The sequence below is a fragment of the Lepidochelys kempii genome, chromosome 3 (assembly GCF_965140285.1).
Source record: "Lepidochelys kempii isolate rLepKem1 chromosome 3, rLepKem1.hap1, whole genome shotgun sequence".
NCBI classification, from domain to species: Eukaryota; Metazoa; Chordata; order Testudines; family Cheloniidae; genus Lepidochelys; species Lepidochelys kempii.
This window is the reverse complement of record NC_136382.1, coordinates 48,490,309-48,514,542: the sequence shown is the minus strand read 5'-3', so window position 1 is coordinate 48,514,542 and position 24,234 is coordinate 48,490,309. Positions and strand designations below refer to the sequence as shown.

Genomic DNA, 24,234 nt, shown 5'->3' with positions numbered 1-24,234 from the left:
GTAGATTAACAAATAGAAACATATTTCACTATGTATAATTTTGAGCCTCATCCTGCTTCAGGTGAGGTCAGTGACTAAACTCCATTGACATTGATGACTGTAGGATAGATCTTTAGATTGAAAACTGTAAGGAGTAAATCTTTTTAATGGGATGATACCGTGTAGATAATATCATCCAAGTACTAGTCTTATAATTAAAACATTAAAGAGAAAACAATCTATGTGAAAAATAAGACCATGAATTAATCACACATGCATACATCTAGTAAAGTAAAAAGCTCCATTCTTAGAATGGCCTTTCACAGCAAACTGTAAGGTTCAGTATTTATCTTTGTCACTCAGTAGAGGATGATTGAATTGCACATATAGTTCACCACTGTTGCTTGTATCCATAATGTAGTTAAAACTAACTAGCCAATATCTTTGTAACAAATACTTGTGCATAGCTATCTAGTTATAGAAGGTGGTTTGGGGTCATTTGTGACCCTTTACATGATTGATAATTATTAGACATATATTTTGAAAATAATTACAATGCATATTTTAAGTCTTTAGTTTATGTATGCAGTGTCTGTGCGTATGCTTATTCATATATACTGTGTATATACACACTCATATTCCCCAGCTGTTGTGGGGATTTCCTATCACAGCAACCCCAGTGATTTAGGGACTATTGAGTGAAAGTAGCAGATCTAACAATTAAATGTTCCTTTCATAGGTGCATGTATTCAAGAAGTCCTACAATGAAATTTCCAGTTCTGATGGTCCTGGTGACACTCTCCAGCATTTTCCTATGTCAGGATTTACCAAATACTGTAGGTATGTGAACATACTCCTTTCATAGTTGATAAATTCAGAGCTGATTGAAAATATTTTTCATCAAATATGCTGACCAGCTTGTTACAGAAAAAAAATTGTGAAAAGTACCACGAATTTTTTCCTGTTTTTTTAAATCAAAATAAGTTTCAAATGGACCTTTTCTAAGCACTCTTTTACTAACTAACAATATATTTCTTCAGAGAGAATTGGCCTTGATTCTTGTGTAATGAAAGAAGTGATCCCCTCCTCCATTATAGTATTTTGCAGCGATTTGGCTCTGCATCGAAATAAGTGTGTGTGTGTGTGTGAGAGAGAGAGAGAGAGAGAGAGAGAGAGAGAAATGGAAGAACAGCCTGAATAACAACCTTCATCTCTAAGGTGTAATTTAACATTATGCTTATTTTATTTATTACATGCAACAGTACGAAAAAGTTGCCAAATACAGCTAAAAATTATGCTATTGCTTATAATAAAGCGCACCAACGTAACAGTGCAATTTGTTCTCAAATCTTAAATAACTGTTAGTTGGAAAAGCATTCTGGATATCAACATGCAAATATACATAATAAGTGTCTCACTTTGCTTCATAATTCCTACAGTAGCTCAAATACTGTCACAAGGCGCAGTTTGAAATCTGGCGTACGATGACACCTGTATCAAGGCATGGGAAAACAAAGCAGCAGGTAGACACCTCAAATGGTGGGCAGTACTGAAGCTTAGCTGCTAAATAACTTCCAATAAGTGGTTGGAATTTTATTTTTATCTAGCAGAGTAAGAAACATTTCCTGACAAACCATTCTCATTACCTATGGAATAAGCAATTGTGTAAAATAGTTATTTTCCAGGAAGCCACTATTAAAATATGGGAAGGAAAAGGCTCATAGTTACCAACCAATCTTTAGTTTTGAAAAGACATGAATGTAGAATCAAATAGCAAAAATAAATAAATATTATGTTTCCATAAAAGATAGGTCTCTACTGGAAATACCTCGTCTGATGCATCCTAGGACTGCCTTAGCTTTTTTCATGGCCGCATCACATTGACTGCTTATAGTCATCCTGTGATCAACCAGTACATCCAGGTCTTTCTCCTCCTCTGTCGCTTTCAACCAGTAAGTCCACAGCTTATAGCACAAATTCTTGTTAGTCCCTAAGTGCGTGACCCTGCACTTTGCACTATTAAATTTCATCCCATTTCTACTACTCCAGTTTACAAGGTCATCTAGATCTTTTTGTATGGTATTCCGGTCCTCCTCTGTATTGGCAATACCTCCCAACTTTCTGTCATCCGCAAATTTTATTAGCGCAAACTCACTTTTTGTGCCAAGATCAGGAATAAAAATATTAAATAATATTGGTCCCAAGACCACTAGTAACTTCCCTCCAGCCGGACAGTTCACCTTTCAGTCTGACCCATTGTAGTCACCCCTTTAACCAGTTCCTTATCCACCTTTCAATTCTCATATTAATCCCCATCTTCTCCAATTTAACTAATAATTTCCCATGTGGAACTGTATCAAATGCCTTACTGAAATCCAGATAGATTAGATCTACTGCATTTCCTTTATTTAAAAATTCAGTTATCTTCTCAAAGAAGGTGATCAGGTTGGTCTCACATGATCTACCTTTTGTAAAGCCATGTTGTATTTTATCCCAATTACTGTTTACCTCTATGTCCTTAGCTACTTTCTATTTAAAAATTTGTTCCAAAACCTTGCATACAATTGAGGTCAAACTAACAGGCGTTTAGTTTCCTGGATCACTTTTTTTCCCCCTTTCTTAAAAATAGGAGCTATATTAGCAATTTTGCAGTCATAGGGTACAATCCCTGAGTTTACAGATTCATTAAAAATCCTTGCTATTGGGCTTGCAATTTCATGTGCCAGTTCCTTTAATTAAGATTACCTGGAGGCCCCAATTTAGACTCATTAAGCTGTTTGAGTTTGTCTTCCACATTGGATGTGGTAATTTTTACCTCCATATCCTCATTGCCATTAGCCACCCTGCCACTACTCCTAAACTCTTCATTTGCCTCAGTTTTTAATGAGGCTAATGATTTGTTTAGGTGTTGGATGATGGCCTAGATTATCTTTAATCTCCTCCCCATCCTCAGTGCTTAGTGGTCCCATTTCTTCTTTCCTTGTTTTCTTCTTATATGGCTATAGAACCTTTTACTATTGGTTTTAATTCCCTTTCCAAGGTCCAACTCTGCTTGGCTTTTAGCAGTTCTCACTTTATCCCTACACTTTCTGACCTCCAAGAGGTAGTTTTCCTTGCTGATCCCTCCCATCTTCCATTCCTTGTAGGCTTGCTGCTTTCTCATCATCACCTGTTTGAGATGCTTGCTCATGCAGCTTGGTCTGCAACCTTCCCTATGATTTTTTTCCCCCTTTCTTGGGATGCAGGTTTCAGATAGCTTTGGCAACATTGACTTAAAATTATTCCAAGTTTTTCAGATCCTTGAATTCTTTGGTCCAATCCACTTCTCTAATTCCCTTAATTTATTAAAGTTTGCTCTTTAGATCTGCAACAAGAGTCCTTGATTTCAATTTTTGTTTATCCTTCCATTTAGTTTAAACTGAATTAACTCATGATCACTCAAACCAAGGTTGTCCTCTACCACCAGTTCTTCTGTGAGGTCGTCACTCTGCACCAATACCAAATCTAAAATGGCATCACCTCTTTTTGGTTCAGCAACTATTTGGTGAAGAAATCTCTCAGCTATCACACCCAGGAAAACCTACTATTACTAGTAGCACTTTTCCTCCAATCTGTATCTGGGAAGTTAGTCTCCCATGATCACACAATTTCCAGTAGTATTTATTTCATTAAAAACATTAAAGAAGTCTCTAACCATAACCAAATTGGATCCTGGTGGTCTGTAGCGCACCCCAAGCACTACATCATGGGAACCTATAGTAGCTTTCTTCCCCAAAGTGATTTTGGCCCAAACAGACTCTGGTTTATCCATTCCATCACTTCTAATTTCTTTACAGTCTACCTCATCATCAACATGCAATGCTACTCCACCACCTTTGCCTTTATTTCTGCCTTTTCTGAACAGCACATACCCTTCAATACCTGTACTCCAGTCATGACGACTATTCCACTATGTTTCTGTTACCCCTATAATATCTGGTTTCACTTCCTGCATGAGTAGTTCTAGTTCCTCCATTTTGTTACCCAGCCTCCTTGCATTGGTGTATAAACTTCTTAACTGATGCTGCTTGGCTTTGCCCACATTCGTCGCCCAAGTGGTTACAGTCATTCTACAGCCTATCTGACTGGTATCAGCACTATCCTTTCTATTAATGTCCATTCTCCTACCTGCTGCTGTTCCTTTCTCTATTGCTGTATCCTTTCTTACTTGATTTTTCCCCCTCTTAAAATCAGGCATGGAGATTACATCAGCATCTCCCAACAGTCTCCCCTGAGTTCCTAGTTTAAAGCTCTTTTAATGAGTTGCACCATCCTCCTTACCAGAAGTCTATTTCCCTCCTTACTCAGGTGGAGTCCATTTCAAGACAACTGTCTTCTGTCCATGAATGTCTCCCAGTGGTCAGACATCCCAGAGCCCTCCTTATAGCGTCAGTGCCTGAGCCATCTGTTGATCATCATAATGTTGTCTCACCTTCATTCTCTCCTCTAGGGACAGGCAGAATCCCACTGAACATCACCTGAGCCTCCATTTCCTTAAGCATCTTCCCCAGCCTGGCATAGTCTCCCTTGATATGTTCCAGCAAGAATTTAGAGGTGTCATTTGTTCCCACATGAAGGACAATAAGTGGATTCTTTCCTGCTCCCATTAGGATTCTCTTCAGCCTCAGGTCCACATCCCTTATGTAATCTCCCAGCAGACAGCACATCCTTCAGTTCTCTGGATCAGCTCTGGTGACAGGCCTGTCTGTTCTTAGCAGGGAGTCCACAATCAGGTAGACCTGCCTTTTCCTGATCATGGTGTGATTCTCTGGCCTTCCTCCTGTTCTTTCTGTCTGCAAGTCCTCTTGTCTTTTTATTCTCCCTTGCAATCTTTTGTAAGTCATTCTGTGTCCTTCTGGGGCTCTGAATTCTGGGTATCTCCACTAGCTCTTCTCCTTACAGGATTAGCTGCTCTCTTCTTCTTCCTTGCCCTCCCTCCTTCAATTATAGCCTGCTGTGCCCCTTCTTCATTTTCCAACTCAGCAAACCTGTTCCTGAGCATTATTTCTCCGTCACTAGCTGGTCTTTTCCTCTGCCTGGTTCTCATAGTCACATGCTTCCACTGGCCACTTTCCTCACCCAGCTGTCTCCCCTCCAGGTTCTTCAGTCCAGCTTGCATTTGCAAGTCTTGACTTTTCCCTTAAGCCTCCTCTTGCCTTTGCTCCAACATCTGCTCAACCCCCTTTGAAACTCAACCGTAGTTTCCACCTGCATCTCCAGGCTTTGGATCTACTCTTCCATCAGCTCTGTGATGGGGCAGTTCATAAAATGACTTTCTTTTCAGATACCTGCTCTAGGATCCTGTACATCTCACAGCTTCCACATCCAGTCATCTTCATTGTCTCTTCCATGGCTTCAGTCACTACCACTGCTACCTCTGTACCTGTCATAGCCTTTCTGCCTAAATATCTGTCAAGGGGAAAAAAACCCCAAAGACCCAAACAAACACCAAAAGAAAACCAGAGCATCACAGACCCAACCCCCAAGTCCCCTTACAAACTCCTACTCAATCTCCCCTGTTTGCTGCTCCTGTGCTGCTGGCTGATTATTTGGCTTCCTAATCAGGGAAGCCCACACCCCCTAATCAGGGTTTGGCCTCTCATAGCACACTGCCCCCTACCATCGTCTACAAACTGAACAAGGAAAAAACCCACACAAGACCAAAAAAGCCCCACACAACACCCACAAAAAACTCCCTCACTGCCTCTAAGGACCAGGGGCTTGTTCCTCCCTTCTCCTCCAACAGAACTCCCACTCAGACTTCCCTGTTTACACCTCTGTTTTCTGCACCTGGGTGTGTGGGCCAAACACAGGATGACTGTGAGCCACCAATGTGATGTGGTTATGAAAAATGCAAATGTGATCCCAGGATGTATCAGGTGCAGCATTTCCAGTAGAGATAGAGAAGTATAAATGTCATTGTACAAGGCACTGCTAAGATCTCATTTGGAATACTGTGTACAATTTGGTCACTCATGTTGAGGACAGATGATTCCAACTGGAACAGGTGCAAAGAAGAAATACTGGGATGATCAGGAGGATGAAGGGCATAACTTATGAGAGAAAAGTGGAAGATCTTGGCTTGTTTAGTCTAGCACACCAAAAATAGGCTTTCTATAAATACTCAGGGTGGGGAACACTAGAGAGGGTGAGGAGTTATTTAGTTATTTAAGCTAAAGGACAATGTTGGCACAAGAATAAACGGGTATCAAATGGCCATGAACAAATTCAGGCTACAAATAGAAGAAGGTTGCTAACCATCAGAGGAATGACGTTCTGCAGCAGCCTCTCAATGGGAGTTGTGGAGGCAAATGACTTAATTAGTGTTACAAGAGAGCAGGACAAATCTATGAATGTGATTGTATGATGAGATTGCTTGTGATGGCGTGGGGCAGAGCTCAGCAATTCTTGGCCTCACTTCCAGTTTATATCTTATGTTCCTAAGAGCTCATGTTTCAGGGCTTCAGCCAGCTGCCTCTAAGGCAATGGTTTTCAAACTTTCTTTTCTGGGGACCCAGCTGAAGAAAATTGTTGATGGCCAGGAATGAGGAGTTCAGGGTGCGGGAGGGGGCTCAGGGCTGGGGCAGGGGGTTGGAGTATGGGGGGGTCAAGGCTGGGGGTGCAGGCTCTGGGATGGGGCCGGGGATGAGGGGCTTGGGGTGCAGGAAGGGATTCTGGGTTGGGGAGCTCAGGGCTGGGGCACGGGGTTGGGGCGTGGACTTACCGCATCAGCTGCTCCTGGTCGGCGGCACAGCTCGGGGTGCCGAGGCAGGCTTCCCGCCTGTCCTGGCACCGTGGACTGCGCTGTGCCCTGGAAGTAGTCAGCAGCAGGTCTGGCTCCAAGGCGAAGGCGTGCAAGTGGCTTTGTGTGACTCTCGCCCACAGGCAGCAACACCTCCCCCTGGTTCCCAGCCAGTGGGAGTGCGGAGCTGGTGCTCAGGGTGAGGGCAGTGCATGGAGCCCCGTGGCCCCGCTGCCGAGAAGCTGGACTGGCTTCTTCCAGGGCGCAGCGTGGTGTCAAAACAGGTAAACACTAGCCTGCCTCAGCTGAGCAGCACTGCCAACAGGACTTTTAACATCCCGGTTGGTGGTGCTGACCAGAGCGACCCAGTGCCTGACATGCCGGGACCCATTGCGACCCAAAGTTTGAAAAACGCTGCTCCAGTGGGTCACGAAAGGATTTTTCCCCTCTCCAGTATATTCTGGGGTAGGATTTTTTGTTGTTGCTCTTTTCTCTGAATCATCAGGGATGGCCATGGCTGGAGATGGGATACTGGGCAGGCTCTCTGAGGCGGCACTCAGCATTCTGTCTCTTAGTTATTTGGCTGGCTGGTTCTTGCTCACTATATGGGGGCTGGGAATGCATTTTCCCCCAGGTCAGATTGGCCAGCGACCTGTTTTTCGGTTGTTGTTTTTTTTGCCTTCCTCTGTGGTGTGAGAGTGCAGGTCAGTTGCCAGGATTATTTCGATATATCTCACTTAATCATTCCCTGCTACTGCAGGGGCCTCAGGCTGGTGCACCTCAATCCCCCCGTTCTCTTTTTGTGGCACATAAAAGGCTAGTCTCCTGTTGGCTGTAATAATTTGGTCTAATTTCGGCTGCTGGGTTTACTGTGTAGGTGCTGTTGGGGGCCTGTGAGACTAGATGATCTGGTGGTCCCTCAGATCATATGTCAAGGGAATGCAAGCGGAAGTGTTCTGACTGCCCCCTTCACAGGTGCCCAAGCAGGAGGAAAGGGCTCTCTTTGTCTGCATCCTCCCTCCTATGATGAGCCAGAAACCAAACCTGACTACTTAATAATAATTGCACAGAACCAACAATGAGAAACCAGTTTTTCATTGGCAGCACTAACAGGGTCAGTATCTCAGTGACCATAACTTGGCTTCACTCCATTGGAGTCAATAGTTCTATGCCAATTTCCCCCACGAGAGTTGTTTTTATAGAAAAATACCAAGCAAATTAACTCTTTGGCAAATGAAACTAATTATAATGATAAAAACTTTTTAAAATTGCAGAGGTTGATCTTCAGGAGTTCAGATTGTCCAAAGCATTGGATCTAAACATAGCTGAAGGATCAAACTCAGATTTTTTAGTTTACCACATTAATCCTACCATACAGCTCAGGAAAAACACCAGGTACGCCATAAATTAAACTCTGTGTGCTTCTTCCTTAAAACTAAGATTTTGCTGAAGAAATGGATCATAGTTAACACAGAATGTGAGTAAGATTTATGGGCTATATTGGGACTGGTCTTTGTGCAGGTGCATGAGCGGAGGGTGCAAAGAGGTTTTCACTACCTTAGACCTACCATGCAAGAGTCACTGCACTCACTTGAGTTTCTCCCTGCACCTTGATGCTGGCTAGCTTGCCAGGTGCAAAAAGGAGTTGGAAGGAAAACACTGCACCTTGTGAAGGAATTGTGCAGTGAGTGCACTGTTGTTTTCAGTGGAAGTCTGCCTGAGAGCAAAATGTAGAATCTTTTTGGAAGTAATAAAGTGTGTGATCTCATTAACATTATGTGGACAAATTCTTGAAATGCCACTCTTAAAGTGCACCCCTTAGTGACTCTCTAGCTGACCCTCTACCACACTACAGTGTTGTACCAATAAAATAAAAACCAGCAGGATCTTATTAAAGGGAAAAAGGCAAAATACCACATTTATTGTGAATACAGAAAGAATCATAGTAAGCAGTTAGTTATAGTTATAACATTCCATTCAATCTCATATTTAGTCACACATTCATTCATACAAACACACACACAGGTTCTGCAAGGTTGTTATCATAGTTACCAGCCTTAGAGTTGCTCATGCCAAGCCACTGGCCAGGTGGCCTGGACATGAGGAGGGAGCAGGGCCTTGTCAGATGCTCATCTGATGCTCCTGGAAGTTGGTTTGCAGAATCAGACCCCAAAGTTCTCACTTTTTAGAGTCTATTTTTATAGGAATTTCTTCCTATGCCAGTCTATGGGAATTGCTTCATCATGCTGTTGCTGAATCAATCAGCAGATAGCACATTCCTGACGGCTCCAAGATGTTATCTTGTTCTTTGGTTCTCCCATTCTTGAGGCTGTTGGGTGGATTCCAGTCTGCCCTCCGGGTGGGGTCCTCTGGTTATTTCCACTTGACACCTTCTTCAGCCGATGGACACTGGATTCTTAGGCTGGCACCTCCCTGATCATTCAGTTATTATCCACACCAAGCATCCATCCACATACATCCTCTATCTCTATTTTAATCACAATGGTTAATACAACAAAAGGGTGGGGAGTCTCTGGGTGCTGTTTCTGTTGTTAGAGTATTGCTTTGAGTCTCTCTCTCTGTGAATTGCTTTGAGAACAGACTCTGTCTTAGAATGTACTAACACAGTTAGCAGCTTGCAAGTTTCACACATAGAGGGAGAGAAACAATACCAAAAACCAAGAGACCTCTTAATTAGTAATACTCTGGAATTTAAACTCTGGGGAATCAAACTCATTTGTGATTTTAATACAGAACTTCTTTAATATGATCCAACATAATCCCCCTTTTGACACTAAGATTTATAATCGTCAGTGTCACTTTCTATGTAGCCTATTCAAGAGAAAGTACTGTGAGGCAATTTGAGTTTGTGATTCCAATTCATGCCACATACATGATCCTGGTGATGTATCTTTACTACAAGGTTCTGGGGCAACAGGCAAGGTGAGGCACACCCACTTTTGAGGAGTCCATTCGGTACAACCTCTAGTGTCCAATAGCTTCCTTCCCTCCCCAGCCCACTGGCTCAAGGTCCAGGGTAGCCAGAAGGATCCCATGTGTAATATGGGGAGTGGGTTAACCTTCAATACCTTTGCCTCCAGGGACTGTTGGTGTGCAATTTTGACAACAATTTCTCCCATTAATAAGTCTGCTTTACAATAGTGGAAACATATTGCATCCATTCATATTGATAAGTGTCAACAATGATCTCTTTCTTTTTTAACAAATGCATCAAACCCTTAATATTTCCCAATATGACCCAGAACATTTTGTGTTCCAAAGTAGCTAGTGCAAGTATCTGCATTTCAGTGCATCCCATAGCTATGGCTGTGTAGTTTCCTATTTCTAATATTTTTTTTTCTTATGGATAAGCCATGTGGTAGTATTAAGCCATTACTAAAGATTCCATTGGCCTTTTAGGTTACCCAGACCAATTTGGACCAAGTCTACATTGGCATGTACTTGTTTTTGTATCAGGCTGTCCTGTAGCTGGGACAGAAAGCTTAATTTATTTTTAAGTTCCTGCAGGTCTTCAGTATTTTTTTTTTAAACACACAACAGTGCTAGCAACAAGACAAAACACAAGACAAAACATAGAACACAGAACACAATTTCTATTGTGACAGTAGATTCATGGTATTGGGTTGCTTTTCAGCTGGCATCAGCTTTTCCTGATTTTCTGAGAGACAAAAAGAACATGTTTCTACCCCTTTTGGGGTGGCAGATTATTGCTTAAAATATTTCTTTTACAAATACCCATATTTCTTTTACAAATACCCTTGCTGATTGCAGGCAAAACAGAGAAATTGCCCCCATATTTTCCTGTTTTTGTTCTATAGGCAGGCCAGGTTTCAATGGCTTTTATCTTTTAAGGGTTATGGGGAAATTATCCCACTGTTTAGTCATTAAATCCCTGAGTTTTCCTTCTTATACAGCAGACCAAGTTTATAATGTTTTTCCTGCTGTGTTAAGCTTTAAGTTTTATTTACAGGTAATAACTGAGAAGCATCATTACCATACGACCTTAAAGGATTTTTCCAAAAATCATACACACTATACGTTGTTACAGGGATACTTATTATCATTACATTTATTAAAATTATCTTGTTATCCCATGCCTTTTATTTAGACAATTTGTTTGCTGACCAGGTATGTCCTTTATCTGCAGCTCCTTTGTGCTGCTAGTTCTTTCCTTCCTTTATCATTTAGGTAATTTGCATTTTCACAGAAACTTCCTGCTTTTGGATTTAAAGCCATCAGCAGCTCAGAGACTCTATCTTAAAAGGGACACAATCAACTTTCACCAGAGTTTTGATTACTTTTAACTTCTGCTTCCAAAACACACAGCAATCTGAAAAAGAAAACCCAACCTATTGTGGCTCCCTTTGGAGCCCTAATAGCATTTTAATTAAGTAGCATGGTATGTTTGCATTTCTTTTGCCCCTTCTACAATATACCCTGCACATGTTCTGGGGCAAATGCACATTTCTTCCATAGTTTAACTTCTATAACATTATCCAGATCCATTTTTACATAAGGTGTCACTATTTCTTTTTTTGCTTACAGAGTTTTCATGTACCTTTATCAAAGTGACAGTCTGATTACTCAGAGCCATTTTAAGACTCAGTGTTTCTAACATTGCTTCTTTTTGTTTTGTGCACCTCACCCCTGCTGTTGCTTCAGAGAGGCACTGTCTTTTTTTAATTTTTTTTTTTTTACTACAACTCTCATCTGCTGTTTTGTTACAAAAACAAACAAACAAAAAACAAACAAACAAAAAGAATCCCAATTTTTTTTTTTTTATATTCTCCTGATTTTGACTGCCCTGCTGCAGCCACAACTTAAAAACATTTTAAATTTTGTAAAGCATTGAGTTACCTTTTAAGGGTTAAATGCCAAATCCCAAAGCCAAACAACACTAATTACCTGTGTCTAGCAAAAAGGTCTGTCAGTTTTGCAACTTTGAATTAAAGAGTCAAATGGATTTTTAGTGGCATTATTTAAAACAAAAACAAAACTAACTGGTCCTTAGAACTTTACATATTTACACACACACAGACAGATACATACACATTTTCTTTTCCTTAACATCCCTTCCACACTGCTCTGTTTTTTACATCTTACATTCCCTTTATACATTTGAGGCAGTTAAGTTCCAATAGAACCCTCTTATGTTCTTTTAGCAAATTTGACTAAATTGTCCAGTCAAATGATTTTAATCAGATAGTTTATTTTTGCCTAGCTAATTTACAGACATTCCTTTGGAAAAGGGCCCATTTTTCTTTCAGAATGGCTGCAAAGAAACCAAGAATGCTCTTTCTCTAACACTTTTCCTTTTTAACATTTTCGGTTAAAAGTTGTTTGGGTGAAATACAAAGTTTAACTGCTTAATTCCCTCCAGCCTCTGCAGAGTTAGAACTTTTTTTTTTTTTTTACTCTCTTTTCTCTTTGTAATTATGCCTGGGGGTGCCATACATAGGACCTTCTCCCCCTTTACCTGCCTCCCTCCAGCCTCTGCAGAGTTAACTTTTTCACTCTTTTTGTATTCCTGGAGTGCCTCTTTCACTATTTTCAGCTGGCTTTGGATATTTGTAGCCAGCACCTTCCAATTGTCTGCTCCCTTTTCCATTTGTGCCTTTTCCTCTTTACATGAAGACAAGCGGAGGGAAGAATCCTTACATGCCTCCCACAACAACCAAATTGCTGCTGCATCTCTTTTGGCAGCACTAGAAGGTTTGTATATGAGGATATACTGAGCCAATCTATCCTCTAGGTCCGAAATAGTGCAGACATCAGCTAGGCCTTGTTTAGTCCAAGGACTGTGCCCAAATTTTTGAAGGATTTGTTTAAAAGGTGTAATTTCTTTAACAAAAGGTGAGGTTGGAGTTCCTTCTGACTCCATTCCTCCCTCTAGTACTGGCTTACCCTGTTTTCTTTTAAACATCTTAACATGGATATTTCAATCTCTTTGTCACTGCTGGTATTACTTAGCAAGTGACACAGCCTAGATTCTGAAATCATAGCTTAATCTATGCGTTTTTCCCCTGCTACCTTCCCGGAGGCCAGCAGGTCCCCTGCTACCTTCCCAGAGGCCAGCAGGTCCAGTTAACCTATTTCTCCCTGCTACCTTCTCGGAGGCCAGCAGGTCTGGTTAACCTGTTTCTCCCTGCTACCTTCTCGGAGGCCAGCAGGTCTAGTTTAATCTGTTTTCCCTACTACCTTCTCGGAGGCCAGCAGGTCCCCTGCTACCTTCTCGGAGGCCAGCAGGTCTGGTTTAATCTGTTTTTCCTGCTACCTTCTCGGAGGCCAGCAGGTCCCCTGCTACCTTCTCGGAGGCCAGCAGGTCTGGTTTAATCTGTTTTCCCTACTACCTTCTCGGAGGCCAGCAGGTCCCCTGCTACCTTCTCGGAGGCCAGCAGGTCTGGTTAACCTAATAGAAATGCCTAGCTCACTAGAGCTGGCGGTGTGCACACCAATATTTACAATAACTGAGGTTTTTTACCAATATTCCCCCTTTCGCAATTCTCCACCAAAATGTTGTACCAATAAAATAAAAACCAGCAGGATCTTATTAAAGGGAAAAAGGCAAAATACCACATTTATTGTGAATACAGAAAGAATCATAGTAAGCAGTTAGTTATAGTTATAACATTCCATTCAATCTCATATTTAGTCACACATTCATTCATACAAACACACACACAGGTTCTGCAAGGTTGTTATCATAGTTACCAGCCTTAGAGTTGCTCATGCCAAGCCACTGGCCAGGTGGCCTGGACATGAGGAGGGAGCAGGGCCTTGTCAGATGCTCATCTGATGCTCCTGGAAGTTGGTTTGCAGAATCAGACCCCAAAGTTCTCACTTTTTAGAGTCTATTTTTATAGGAATTTCTTCCTATGCCAGTCTATGGGAATTGCTTCATCATGCTGTTGCTGAATCAATCAGCAGATAGCACATTCCTGACGGCTCCAAGATGTTATCTTGTTCTTTGGTTCTCCCATTCTTGAGGCTGTTGGGTGGATTCCAGTCTGCCCTCCGGGTGGGGTCCTCTGGTTATTTCCACTTGACACCTTCTTCAGCCGATGGACACTGGATTCTTAGGCTGGCACCTCCCTGATCATTCAGTTATTATCCACACCAAGCATCCATCCACATACATCCTCTATCTCTATTTTAATCACAATGGTTAATACAACAAAAGGGTGGGGAGTCTCTGGGTGCTGTTTCTGTTGTTAGAGTATTGCTTTGAGTCTCTCTCTCTGTGAATTGCTTTGAGAACAGACTCTGTCTTAGAATGTACTAACACAGTTAGCAGCTTGCAAGTTTCACACATAGAGGGAGAGAAACAATACCAAAAACCAAGAGACCTCTTAATTAGTAATACTCTGGAATTTAAACTCTGGGGAATCAAACTCATTTGTGATTTTAATACAGAACTTCTTTAATATGATCCAACAACAGCACTGTTAAAATAATAAAGTTTAAATGCATTAGAGATGAAATTTGTTGAATGGGATTTGGTTTACATAGTGTCTCAATATGTAGACTTTAATTGGACTACATGTGTTCTGTTTTAGTGGTGTTCATCCAGATTGCTTGCCTTCAGAATATTCCATCATTGCTACGTTTAAGATGCCAGAAGACACTCCACAAAATGTGCAAAATTTATGGCAAGTTAGTGATTCTGATGGCAAAAACAGAGTTGGTATTCGCTTTCTGGGAGACAAAATATCTCTGGATTTCTTTCATGCCACTCCATCCGAAACACTCATGTTCAGGACATTCAGCAATGTGGACAAGGCTTTTGATGGTTCTTGGCACAAGCTAGCGTTAAGTGTGAAAGGCAAGGATGCAAAATTATTGATTGACTGTCAGGAGGTCAGTGCAGTTCCAGGAAATGAACAGAGCGGTGTTTATGGAAATGGATACATTTTGCTGGTAAAAAGATCAGTTGAAGAGTCTCCTGTTTTGGTAAGTAGCTCTTCTAGCTTGAGTAATGTTACTACACAGTGTCATCTACTGGAAATATAAGAGAAGAAAGCCATTAGGCTAGGTCCGTGAACCTAGCTAGTGTTCAGTGTTTTTCTTCTAAGTGTTTTTCTGATTCTTTTCCTAAATACAGTTGTTTATAATTGCTCATCTTGCTACCGGTGGGATTCCATTCAGACACTAACTATCCTCTGTGCACTCTCCCATAAGGTGAAGTTTTCCTTAGCTACAGTTAATATCCTTTTGTTTGTGAACCTTTCAAATGGATCTGTTGAATTTAAATTCCCTCTGCCCCTTAAAAAATTTAATATCTCCAGCAGGTTCCTTTTTTTCTCTCCACTTGCTCCCACTGAAATCAATGACAAAACTCTCATTAATTTTAGAGGTACCGGAGCAGGCTTTTAATTACATTTCATCCGATGAAGTGAGCTGTAGCTCACGAAAGCTTATGCTCAAATAAATTTGTTAGTCTCTAAGGTGCCACAAGTCCTCCTTTTCTTTTTGCGAATACAGACTAACACAGCTGCTACTCTGAAACAAAAGTAGTAGTAACTTTTCATACAGTTATCTCTGAAGTTATCTACTCAATATTTTTCCTGTAAGTGGCAACAATACTTTATTACTTTCACTAGAACTCCCTCTGGTGGTGAGCATGTGACTCTAAAAATTGTTGTTACTATTTTGTGCAATAAAGATTTGTAGTTATCAGCATTCAGAATAGCAGTGAAATACTTCCCACATGTAAATATAATAACAAATACAATTACTGGCCTAGCACAGGCTTTATGCTAGAGGTAACTGTATTTTGATTTTGTATTTCTGTAGACTAGGAATGGAAGCAAACATAGAGTGAGAAAAGCCAGTAAGATTTTTAAAAAAATTTACACTTGGTCATTTTAGTAGTGGATAATAGAGCATACAGCAAGTATTTGACTTGAAATTTTGCCTTGTACAAGGAAATCAGATTGTGTAATTTAGAATTTAAAAAAAGAAAAGCAGCAGAGATAGAATTTGCTCTTTTAATGGCAGTACTCCAATGTGAGACGGATTCTGCAGCTACTCCAGATACAGAATTCATTGGTGAGGGGCGGAAAAGAATGAGGGTGGAGAGGAACAATTGGTCAATGTCTGTGGCTGTGCAAATGTGTCTATGTGACGAGGAGCACAAAGTGGGTAGGTGTGAGTTTGCGCGCGCGTGCACTAAGTTTTCTTAGCACATTTTTGCTATTGCTCACATTAGTTTAATCCAATGATTTTGTGTGTTAGGTGGATTTACAACAACGGTAATGCAAATGTGATGCAGATAAAGCTTACTCAGAAGGCTGCTGTGAGCTTTTGGATATTGTGAGTAGGCTATGCGCTTTCTTTCATGAACTCCTTTGCTTCAGCACTAACCGACAGAGTGAGCACAGGTTTTGCAGTGTTCTGTACTAAATGAGATAGACAGGGCCGCAGGGAGACTTCCCCAAATCTCATGTTGCATGGGGAGCAGGGGAAATGTTTGGCAGCTGGGTGGATCAGGATGTGTTTTGCTAAGGGACTGAAGAAGGGATAGAATGGGGCTTAGGGTGTTGTTATTATGCAGATTCAGAAGGGCTTCATCATCTGGAAATGGGGCAGGGCATTAGTAGCTGAGAGTGAGCTTCAGGGGTGCTGGAACAATTTTTATAGTGGGGGTGCTGATGATGGAGACAACGTATTTGGTGTTTGTTATTACTACTTCATAGAATTGGAAGGGACCTTGAGAGGTCGTCTAGTCCAGTCCCCTGCCCTCAAGGCAGGACTAAGTATTATCTAGACAATCCCTGACAGGTGTTTGTTCAAACTGCTCTTAAAAATCCCCAGTGATGGAGATTCCACAACCTCCCTAGGCAACTGGTTCCAGTGCTTAACCACCCTGACAGTTAGGAAGTTTTTCCTAATGTCCAACCTAAACCGCCCTTGCTGAAATTTAAGCCCATTGCTTCTTGTCCTATCCTCTGAGGTTAAGAACAATAATTTTTCTCCCTCCTCCTTGTAACTTTTATATACTTGAAAACTATTATCATGTCCCCTCTCAGTCTTCTCTTCTCCAGACTAAACAAACCCAGTTTTTTCAATCTTCCCTCGTAGGTCATGTTTTCTTGACCTTTAATCATTTTTGTTGCTCTTTTCTGGATTTTCTCCAATTTGTCCACATCTTTCCTGAAATATGGCACCCAGAAATGGACACACTACTCCAGTTGAGGCCTAATCAGCGCAGAGTAGAGCAGAAGAATTACTTCTCATGTCTTGCTTACAATTCTCCTGCTAATACATCCCAGAATGATGTTTGCATTTTTTTTTTTTGAAACAGCGTCACACTGTTGACTCATATTTAGCTTGTGATCCACTATGACCCCCACGTCCCTTTCCACAATACTCCTTCCTAGGCAGTCATTTCCCATTTTGTATGTGTGCAACTGATTGTTCCTTCCTAAGTGGAGTACTTTGCATTTGTCTTTATTGCATTTCATCCTATTTACTTCAGTCCATTTCTCCCATTTCTCCAGATCATTTTGAATTTTCATCCTATCTTCCAATGCACTTGCAACCCCTCCCAGCTCGGTATTGTCCACAAACTTTATTCAAGCCGGGGGTGTGGCAGCACCCCTAGTTCCAGCTCCACTGGTGAGTCTGGGCTTGTAGAGTGTACCTCTCAAGGTATGTAGGGGGTTCCCTACAGGCCACTAAATTCAGGTTCTGGTTACTGTGAAAGCTGACAGAGCAAGAACTCTCGAAAGCTATGCATCTGATGTGTGTGCCTAGCACCAGCTCTGTTATATGATTCAGGAACATTTTCTAATGCCGTTTGCGGAGAACAGAGATGGCAGCTCCCCATGCCATCAAATCAGTCATGTTCCTCAACTCACTTTTTGCCATGCAGAAAATAAAAAAACATGTATCTTCATTGTCTATGCGGAGCAAGTGCTCAACAGGGTCTTACTGGAAACCCAGCATGTAAATGTGCCCATGGGAGACCAGGAGATCAAGGAGCAAGAGGGCCCAAGGTATAATTTAAAAATCAACTTTCTATTTGTGAAGATCATTTTTAATTTTTGTGTGGAAATGATGTCCCTTTTTCTACTCCTGTGCCAGGGGCAAAAAGTGGAGAAGGGAGAACAAGGAAAGTCTGTCAGTGTTGGAAATCTGGTAATTACGATTTATGCTTTGTCTTTCATATTAAATAAGAAAACATGCCTTCATTTGTATAGTCTACATTGCTCAGTAATAAAGATAGGCGGCTTTGAAAACATGTTCACCATTGCTGTACATGGTGGACAAGAGGGAGCTTCAACAGTAGTAACATGAAGGAGGGGCAATGATCTAGCTCAGGGGTGGGCAAACTTTTTGGCTCGGGGGCCACATCGGGGTTATGAAAAGGTATGGAGGGCTGGATAGGGAAGGCTGTGCCTCCCCATACAGCCTGCCCCCCGCCCCCCTGACTGCCTCCCTCAGAACCCCTGACCCATCGAACTCCACTTGCTCCTTGTCCCTTGACTGCCCCCACCCCCATTCCACCCCCTCTGCTCCCTGTCCCCGGCTGCCCCGCCTCCTATCCACACCCCTGCCCCCTGACAGGCTCCCCAGGACCCCTGACCCATCCAACCCCCACCCACTCCTTGTCCCCTGACTGCCCCCTGGGACCTCCTGTCCCTTATCCAACTCCCCTTCTCCCCGCCCCCTTACCTCGCTGCTCAGAGCGGCAGGATTGGCTTACTTGAAAGCCTGGGAGGTGGGCGGGTGCAAGCGGCGGGTGCTGCGGCGTGCCTGTGGGGGAGGGAGGACAGCAGGGGAGGGGCTGGGGGCTAGCCTCCCCGGCCAGCAGGACCAGCTCCAGGCACCAGCGTTCCAAGCAGGTGCTTGGGGCGGCAGTCAGAAAGAGGCAGCAGAGTTTCTGTGGTGGCGGCAATTCTGTGGCAGCTTCTCTGTTCTACCGGCCGCAGCGGCAATTCGGCAGTGACAGGTTTTTTCAGGGCTTGGGGCGGCAAAAACGGTAGAGCCAGCCCTGCCAGCTGGGAGCTTGGGCCAGACAGGATGGTCCTGCAGGCTGGATGTGGCCTGCGGGCGGTAGTTTGCCGACCTCTGATCTAGCTGCTCCTTCCCTTTCTGGCTCAGGCCCCTTCCTAAACCTAGTGACCAAGGGATTTTGCAGGTTCCTTAACCAAAGTTTGTTCAGTGGTCTGTGGTTCAACCCTTTCCATCCTGTGATCTTATGTTACAACAGAAACTAGTTTCAGGACCCCTTTCTAATCTAGCCAAAAAGAAGAGGGTAGTCACGACCCCCTGATATTGCTGGGGATCATGACCTGTGAGTTGAGAATCCATGTTCTATTGTTTTATGTTCTCTGAATACTCACAGAAGTTAGATAAAAGCATAAATACTATTGCTGGAAGGTTGCAACCTAATACTACTTTATTTCTTAGAATTCAGAACAATGTCACACAAGAACCCCAAAACAGAGAGAGAGAAAACAGGCTGCTCACTTAGGCAGCAAGGCATAGCTCACCTCATCCTGCTTTAAGCTGGCTCTTTCTTTACTGACTCTGTACTCATGCTTTACTACAAGCAGGACCAGGAATGCCACCCCACTCTTAAAGTAATAACATGCAATTGTAACACAGTCCCACATATGGGAAATTTAGTTTGTCTCATTCCTAAAGTGCAGAAGTCCCTCTTATGACTCAGAAAAAAGACACATTCAGTTTCATGTCAGCTGTCTGAACTTGTCAACTTAAACCTAAATATCACCGCTTTGAATTCCGTAGTTTTGGTGTCACTTTATGATGTCACCTCAAGAGAGTAGGCACTTCAGAAGCCAGTCCCAAAGTATTAGAAGATCATCGATAGTGACTTCTCTCTTGCCATCTGACCAGCTTCCTTCCTGCACCCAAGCTCCAATTCCAGTGCATGAACCCTGTTGAGCTTGCATTGTACCATTTGGGCTGTAACATGACGATATCCTCATGCTTTAACCCAACTGTGCAGTTAACACTGGAAATTCTTCTAGGTTGCCCACTCAGTCCCAATTACAATTGCCACTAGTTGCTGTTGCAAGATTCAGTAGAGAAGCTAAGGGCAGAATGAGTATAGAGGTCTTCAATCTTTTAGCTATAAAGGTATTTCCTTTAGGACTGGCTTAAAGATCTTGATTGGCAGCAGGGGGAAACTGGCATTGACTCTGCCCATGCTGTAACTTTGTGTGGATATAAAAAGAACTTCAGATCCCAATGCAGTCATTCCAATGACGCTCACTAGCAGGCTATTCACTTAAAATTAAACAGTGAAATTGTTTTTCTTGTTAATAGGGAGTTTGTGGTAACCAGGGAAATTATGGAAACACTGGAGAGCCTGGTCCAAAAGTGTGACTGATTTATTGTTCAAGTATATAAAAATATCTGATTTTTTTTCATTTGTTTATACCATATATTTTATTTTTCCTTCAAGGGTTTAGTGGGCACTAAGGGTGAAAAAGGAATGAGGAGAGGGTTACATGGTGAATGGGTATGTATTGCATTATATTCTGCATGAAGCCAAAGTTCAGAATCAAAAGGAAACTAAGCAGCCTATTAACTTTTTTGCTGTGTATTTGTATGTGAATTATTAAAGGGAAAATGAACAACATACTTGTGATCTGAAGGATCCCAGAGACATGTTGCCATTGCCAAAATATTGAACAGAACACTTCATCTGTAAATATGAAATGTTAACCATGAATCTGCTATCAGAAATAATTTAGGGCCATAGCTAATTTAGGGCATAGCTTCTTTAAAGTCAGTAGAGCTACAGTGATTTACTGCAGCTGAGGTTCTAGTCCATATAACTTGTTTATGATTTGAAGTAGTAATATCCGTTGGAAAATGCTAGGAAATCAATATGGTTTACAGGGAAATCACCATCAAACTGATCTGGCAGCAAACTAGATTGATAAACTGACTTGTTGCAGTTAGTGCAAATGTATTTCCTGGGTTGATGATGTTCTTTTCTTTCAAAGGGTGATCAAGGTCCTCCAGGTCTCAAAGGATTATTAGGAGCAGAGGGCTTCAAGGTAAGTACATGTGTCTAAATGCTTTAAATCCTCATGGAAGTACCTCTGTCTGGTGCATCTTGTAGTGTATCATCTTGTCCAGGGTATCACAGAAAAGCAAGACACACTATGGCAATGTCTGCACTGCAGTGGTAATCATAATTGTAAATTTCTTATTTATTGGAAGCAGTTGTTAGTACTAACTACATAATTTTTCTCTTAGGGGGTATCTGGAACACCCAGAAACAGAGGAGAACCTGGGGCAAAAGGAGAAAAGGTTGTTTTTTAATTTCTCTCTCAAGTTGAGCTTGCCATTTTCTCTGCTGTATCATTTCACTATGGCTGTGATCTCAAAAGCAAAGGAAACACGTTCCGACCTTGTTGGTACGAGGATGGGAAACCTTCATGGAAAAAACAGGGTGCTGCTGAAAATGACAATGATGACTCAAAAAGAAAAGGAGTACTTGTGGCACCTTAGAGACTAACCAATTTATTTGAGCATAAGCTTTCTTGAGCTACAGCTCACTTCATCGGATGCAAAGTTTTCGTGAGCTACAGCTCACTTCATCGGATGCATGCACCCGATGAAGTGAGCTGTAGCTTACGAAAGCTTATGCTCAAATAAATTGGTTAGTCTCTAAGGTGCCACAAGTACTCCTTTTCTTTTTGCGAATACCGACTAACACGGCTGTTACTCTGAATGATGACTCAGTAGATGGCAGCATTTTCTCTGAGTGGCTGAACCAATTTTCCAGTATGGTTCTACAGGGTAATGAACTGCTGATTGTTTGTGCTCTTTAAATGATCCCATAGTGTCTTGGCCAAATTCTTGGGTCACTTGTTAAGCTCTGAATAACTAAAATTTTCCTAATAATTTCAATTGAAAGCATTTTTTCATCCCCCCTCCTAAAAACTGCTCTGTTGTGTTGTTGGTTCAAAAGAGTTGCTATGTTCCACCCTATAGGCGGTTGCATTTCAGTAGTGAGTGAGTGATCCTTGCATAGACAATACATAAAGTGCTATAGCATTTCAATTATAGGCGCGGGATTCCTATATAAAGATTTCTGTGTAAAGTGCATTGGGATCCTTGATAACGCATTACTATTTAGTGCACTTCTGTTTTAGATTTCTGTTGGAGATTTACACAGGCATACTACATGAAATAGAGGTTTTGTGTATTAAATGTTTGTGGCCAGTACTGAACTAGTTGTTCTGTTTTTTTTAACATTTCAGGGAGAACCGGGGCTTGTGGGAATCATGGGATTCCAAGGAGTGAAGGTACTATGCTTTAGCGAAAGAACAATATTACATACACACTGCAAAACAATCTTGCTATACCTAGAATTGAACTGTCCCTCACACAGTATTTTGAATGTGTTAATATGCTGTTTAGGTGTCTCTGCTATATCAATAGACAAAAAGAAACTATATATCTTCACCCTAAAATGACTTCTATTTAGGATTAAATTTCTCTAGGAAAAACAGAAGTGAAAATCTTACTGAGGTAGCACAGAATGTCTCCCCGATAATTAGGGTTGCCAACTTTCTAATTGCACAAAACGGAACACCCTTGCCTTGCTCCTGCTGCACCCCTTCTCTGAGGCCCCGCCTCCCACTCACGCCATCTGCCCTCCCTCCCTTGCTCGTTCTCCCCCACTCTCACTCACTTTCACTGGGCTGGGGCAGGGAGTTGGGGTGTGGGAGGAAGTGAGGGCTCCCCATCTGGGGGTGCAGGCTCTGGGGTGGGGCTGGGGATGAGAGGTTTGGGGTACAGGAGGGGGCTCTGGGTGGGGGCTGAGGGGTTCAGAGTTCAGGAGGGGGCTATGGGCTGGGACAGGGGGTGGGGATGCAGGAGGGGATGCAGGCTCTGACTGGGGGTGTGAGCTCTGGGGTATGGTGGGGGCCTCAGGGTGGGGCAGGGGTTTGGGGTTCAGGCTCCCAGAGGGAGTTTGGGTACGGGAGGGGATTTGGGGTGTGGGCTCCAGCCGGACAGCATTTATCTCAGGTGGCTCCCGGTCCATGGCACAATGGGGCGAAGGCAGGCTCCCTACCTGCCCTGGCTCTGTGCAACTCCTGAGAAACAGCTGACATGTCTGGCTCCGAGGTGGAGGCTCGGCCAGGTGGCTCTGTGTGCTGCCCGTGCCCACAGGCACTGTCCCCACCGCTCCCATTGGTCACAGTTCCCAGCCAATGTGAGCTGCGGAGCCAGTGCTCAGAGTGGCAGAAGAGCACGGAGCCTCCCTGGCCACTCCTGCACCTAGTAGCCAGATATGCTGGCTGCTTCTGGGGGCTGCGCAGAGCCAGGGCAGGCAGGGAGCCTGCCTTAGCCCTGCTGCACCGCTGACTGGACTTTTACTGGCCCGGTCCATGGTGCTGACTGAAGCTGCCAGCGTCCCTTTTCGACTGGGCATTCTGGCTGAAAACCAGATGCTTAGCAACCCTCACTATAATAGACTTTGCAGTTGTTCTGGGAGGAAAATGGCAGCTGTCTAAAAATTTTGAAGTGCAGCGTACAGAAAACAAAGGCATCACTTTTCCATACCTACATACACCATCAGGTGATTATTTTACATGTTGAGAACTCAATTTTGTCTTTGTCTGTTGTTGTGCTTCTAGGGTGATGAAGGCTTCTCTGGGGCTGATGGTTTACCAGGCCAAGAAGGACCTAGGGTAATATTAACTAAAGCACATACTTACAAACATTTCTTTAAATCCACTGGTTAGGTTTAACGGTTAAGGTAATTAGCATTGGAACAATTTACCAAAGAAGGTGGTGGAAATCTTTAAATCAGGATTGTCTTCCGAAGATATGCTGTAGCTGAACCGGAAGTTATGGGCTTGATGCAGGAATCACTGAGTGAAATTCTATGGCCTTTGTTAAGCATGAGGTCAGGCTACATAGAATCATAGAATATCAGGGTTGGAAGGGACCTCAGGAGGTCATCCAGTCCAACCCCCTGCTCAAAGCAGGACCAATCCCCAACTAAATCATCCCAGCCAGGGCTTTGTCAAGCCTGACCTTAAAAACTTCTAAGGAAGGAGATTCCACCATCTCCCCAGGTAACCCATTCCAGTGTTTCACCACCCTCCTAGTGAAAAAGTTTTTCCTAATATCCAACCTAAACCTCCCCCACTGCAACTTGAGACCATTACTCCTTGTTCTGTCATCTGCTACCACCGAGAACAGTCTAGAGCCATCCTCTTTGGAAGCCCCTTTCAGGTAGTTGAAAGCAGCTCCCCCCTCATTCTTCTCTTCCACAGACTAAACAATCCCACTTCCCTCAGTCTCACCTCATAAGTCATATGTTCCAGTCCCCTAATCATTTTTGTTGCCCTCTGCTGGACGTTTTCCAATTTTTCCACATCCTTCTTGTAGTGTGGGGCCCAAAACTGGACACAGTACTCCAGATGAGGCCTCGCCAATGCCAAATAGAGGGG

The 24,234-nt window shown here is 42.7% G+C and overlaps 1 protein-coding gene across 1 annotated transcript in view; it reads left to right on the top strand.

The window, feature by feature from the left end:
• Nucleotides 1-722: 722 nt before the first annotated feature.
• LOC140908159 (uncharacterized) overlaps nt 723-24,234 on the top strand; it is a 54,874-nt gene continuing 31,362 nt past the window's right edge. Inside the window, 12 exon segments of the mRNA XM_073335125.1 lie at nt 723-819; nt 8,035-8,155; nt 14,338-14,731; nt 16,016-16,091; nt 17,684-17,778; nt 17,867-17,920; nt 20,078-20,131; nt 20,217-20,273; nt 20,764-20,817; nt 21,020-21,073; nt 22,030-22,074; nt 23,413-23,466. Coding sequence (XP_073191226.1) covers nt 723-819; nt 8,035-8,155; nt 14,338-14,731; nt 16,016-16,091; nt 17,684-17,778; nt 17,867-17,920; nt 20,078-20,131; nt 20,217-20,273; nt 20,764-20,817; nt 21,020-21,073; nt 22,030-22,074; nt 23,413-23,466 — 1,155 coding nt within the window.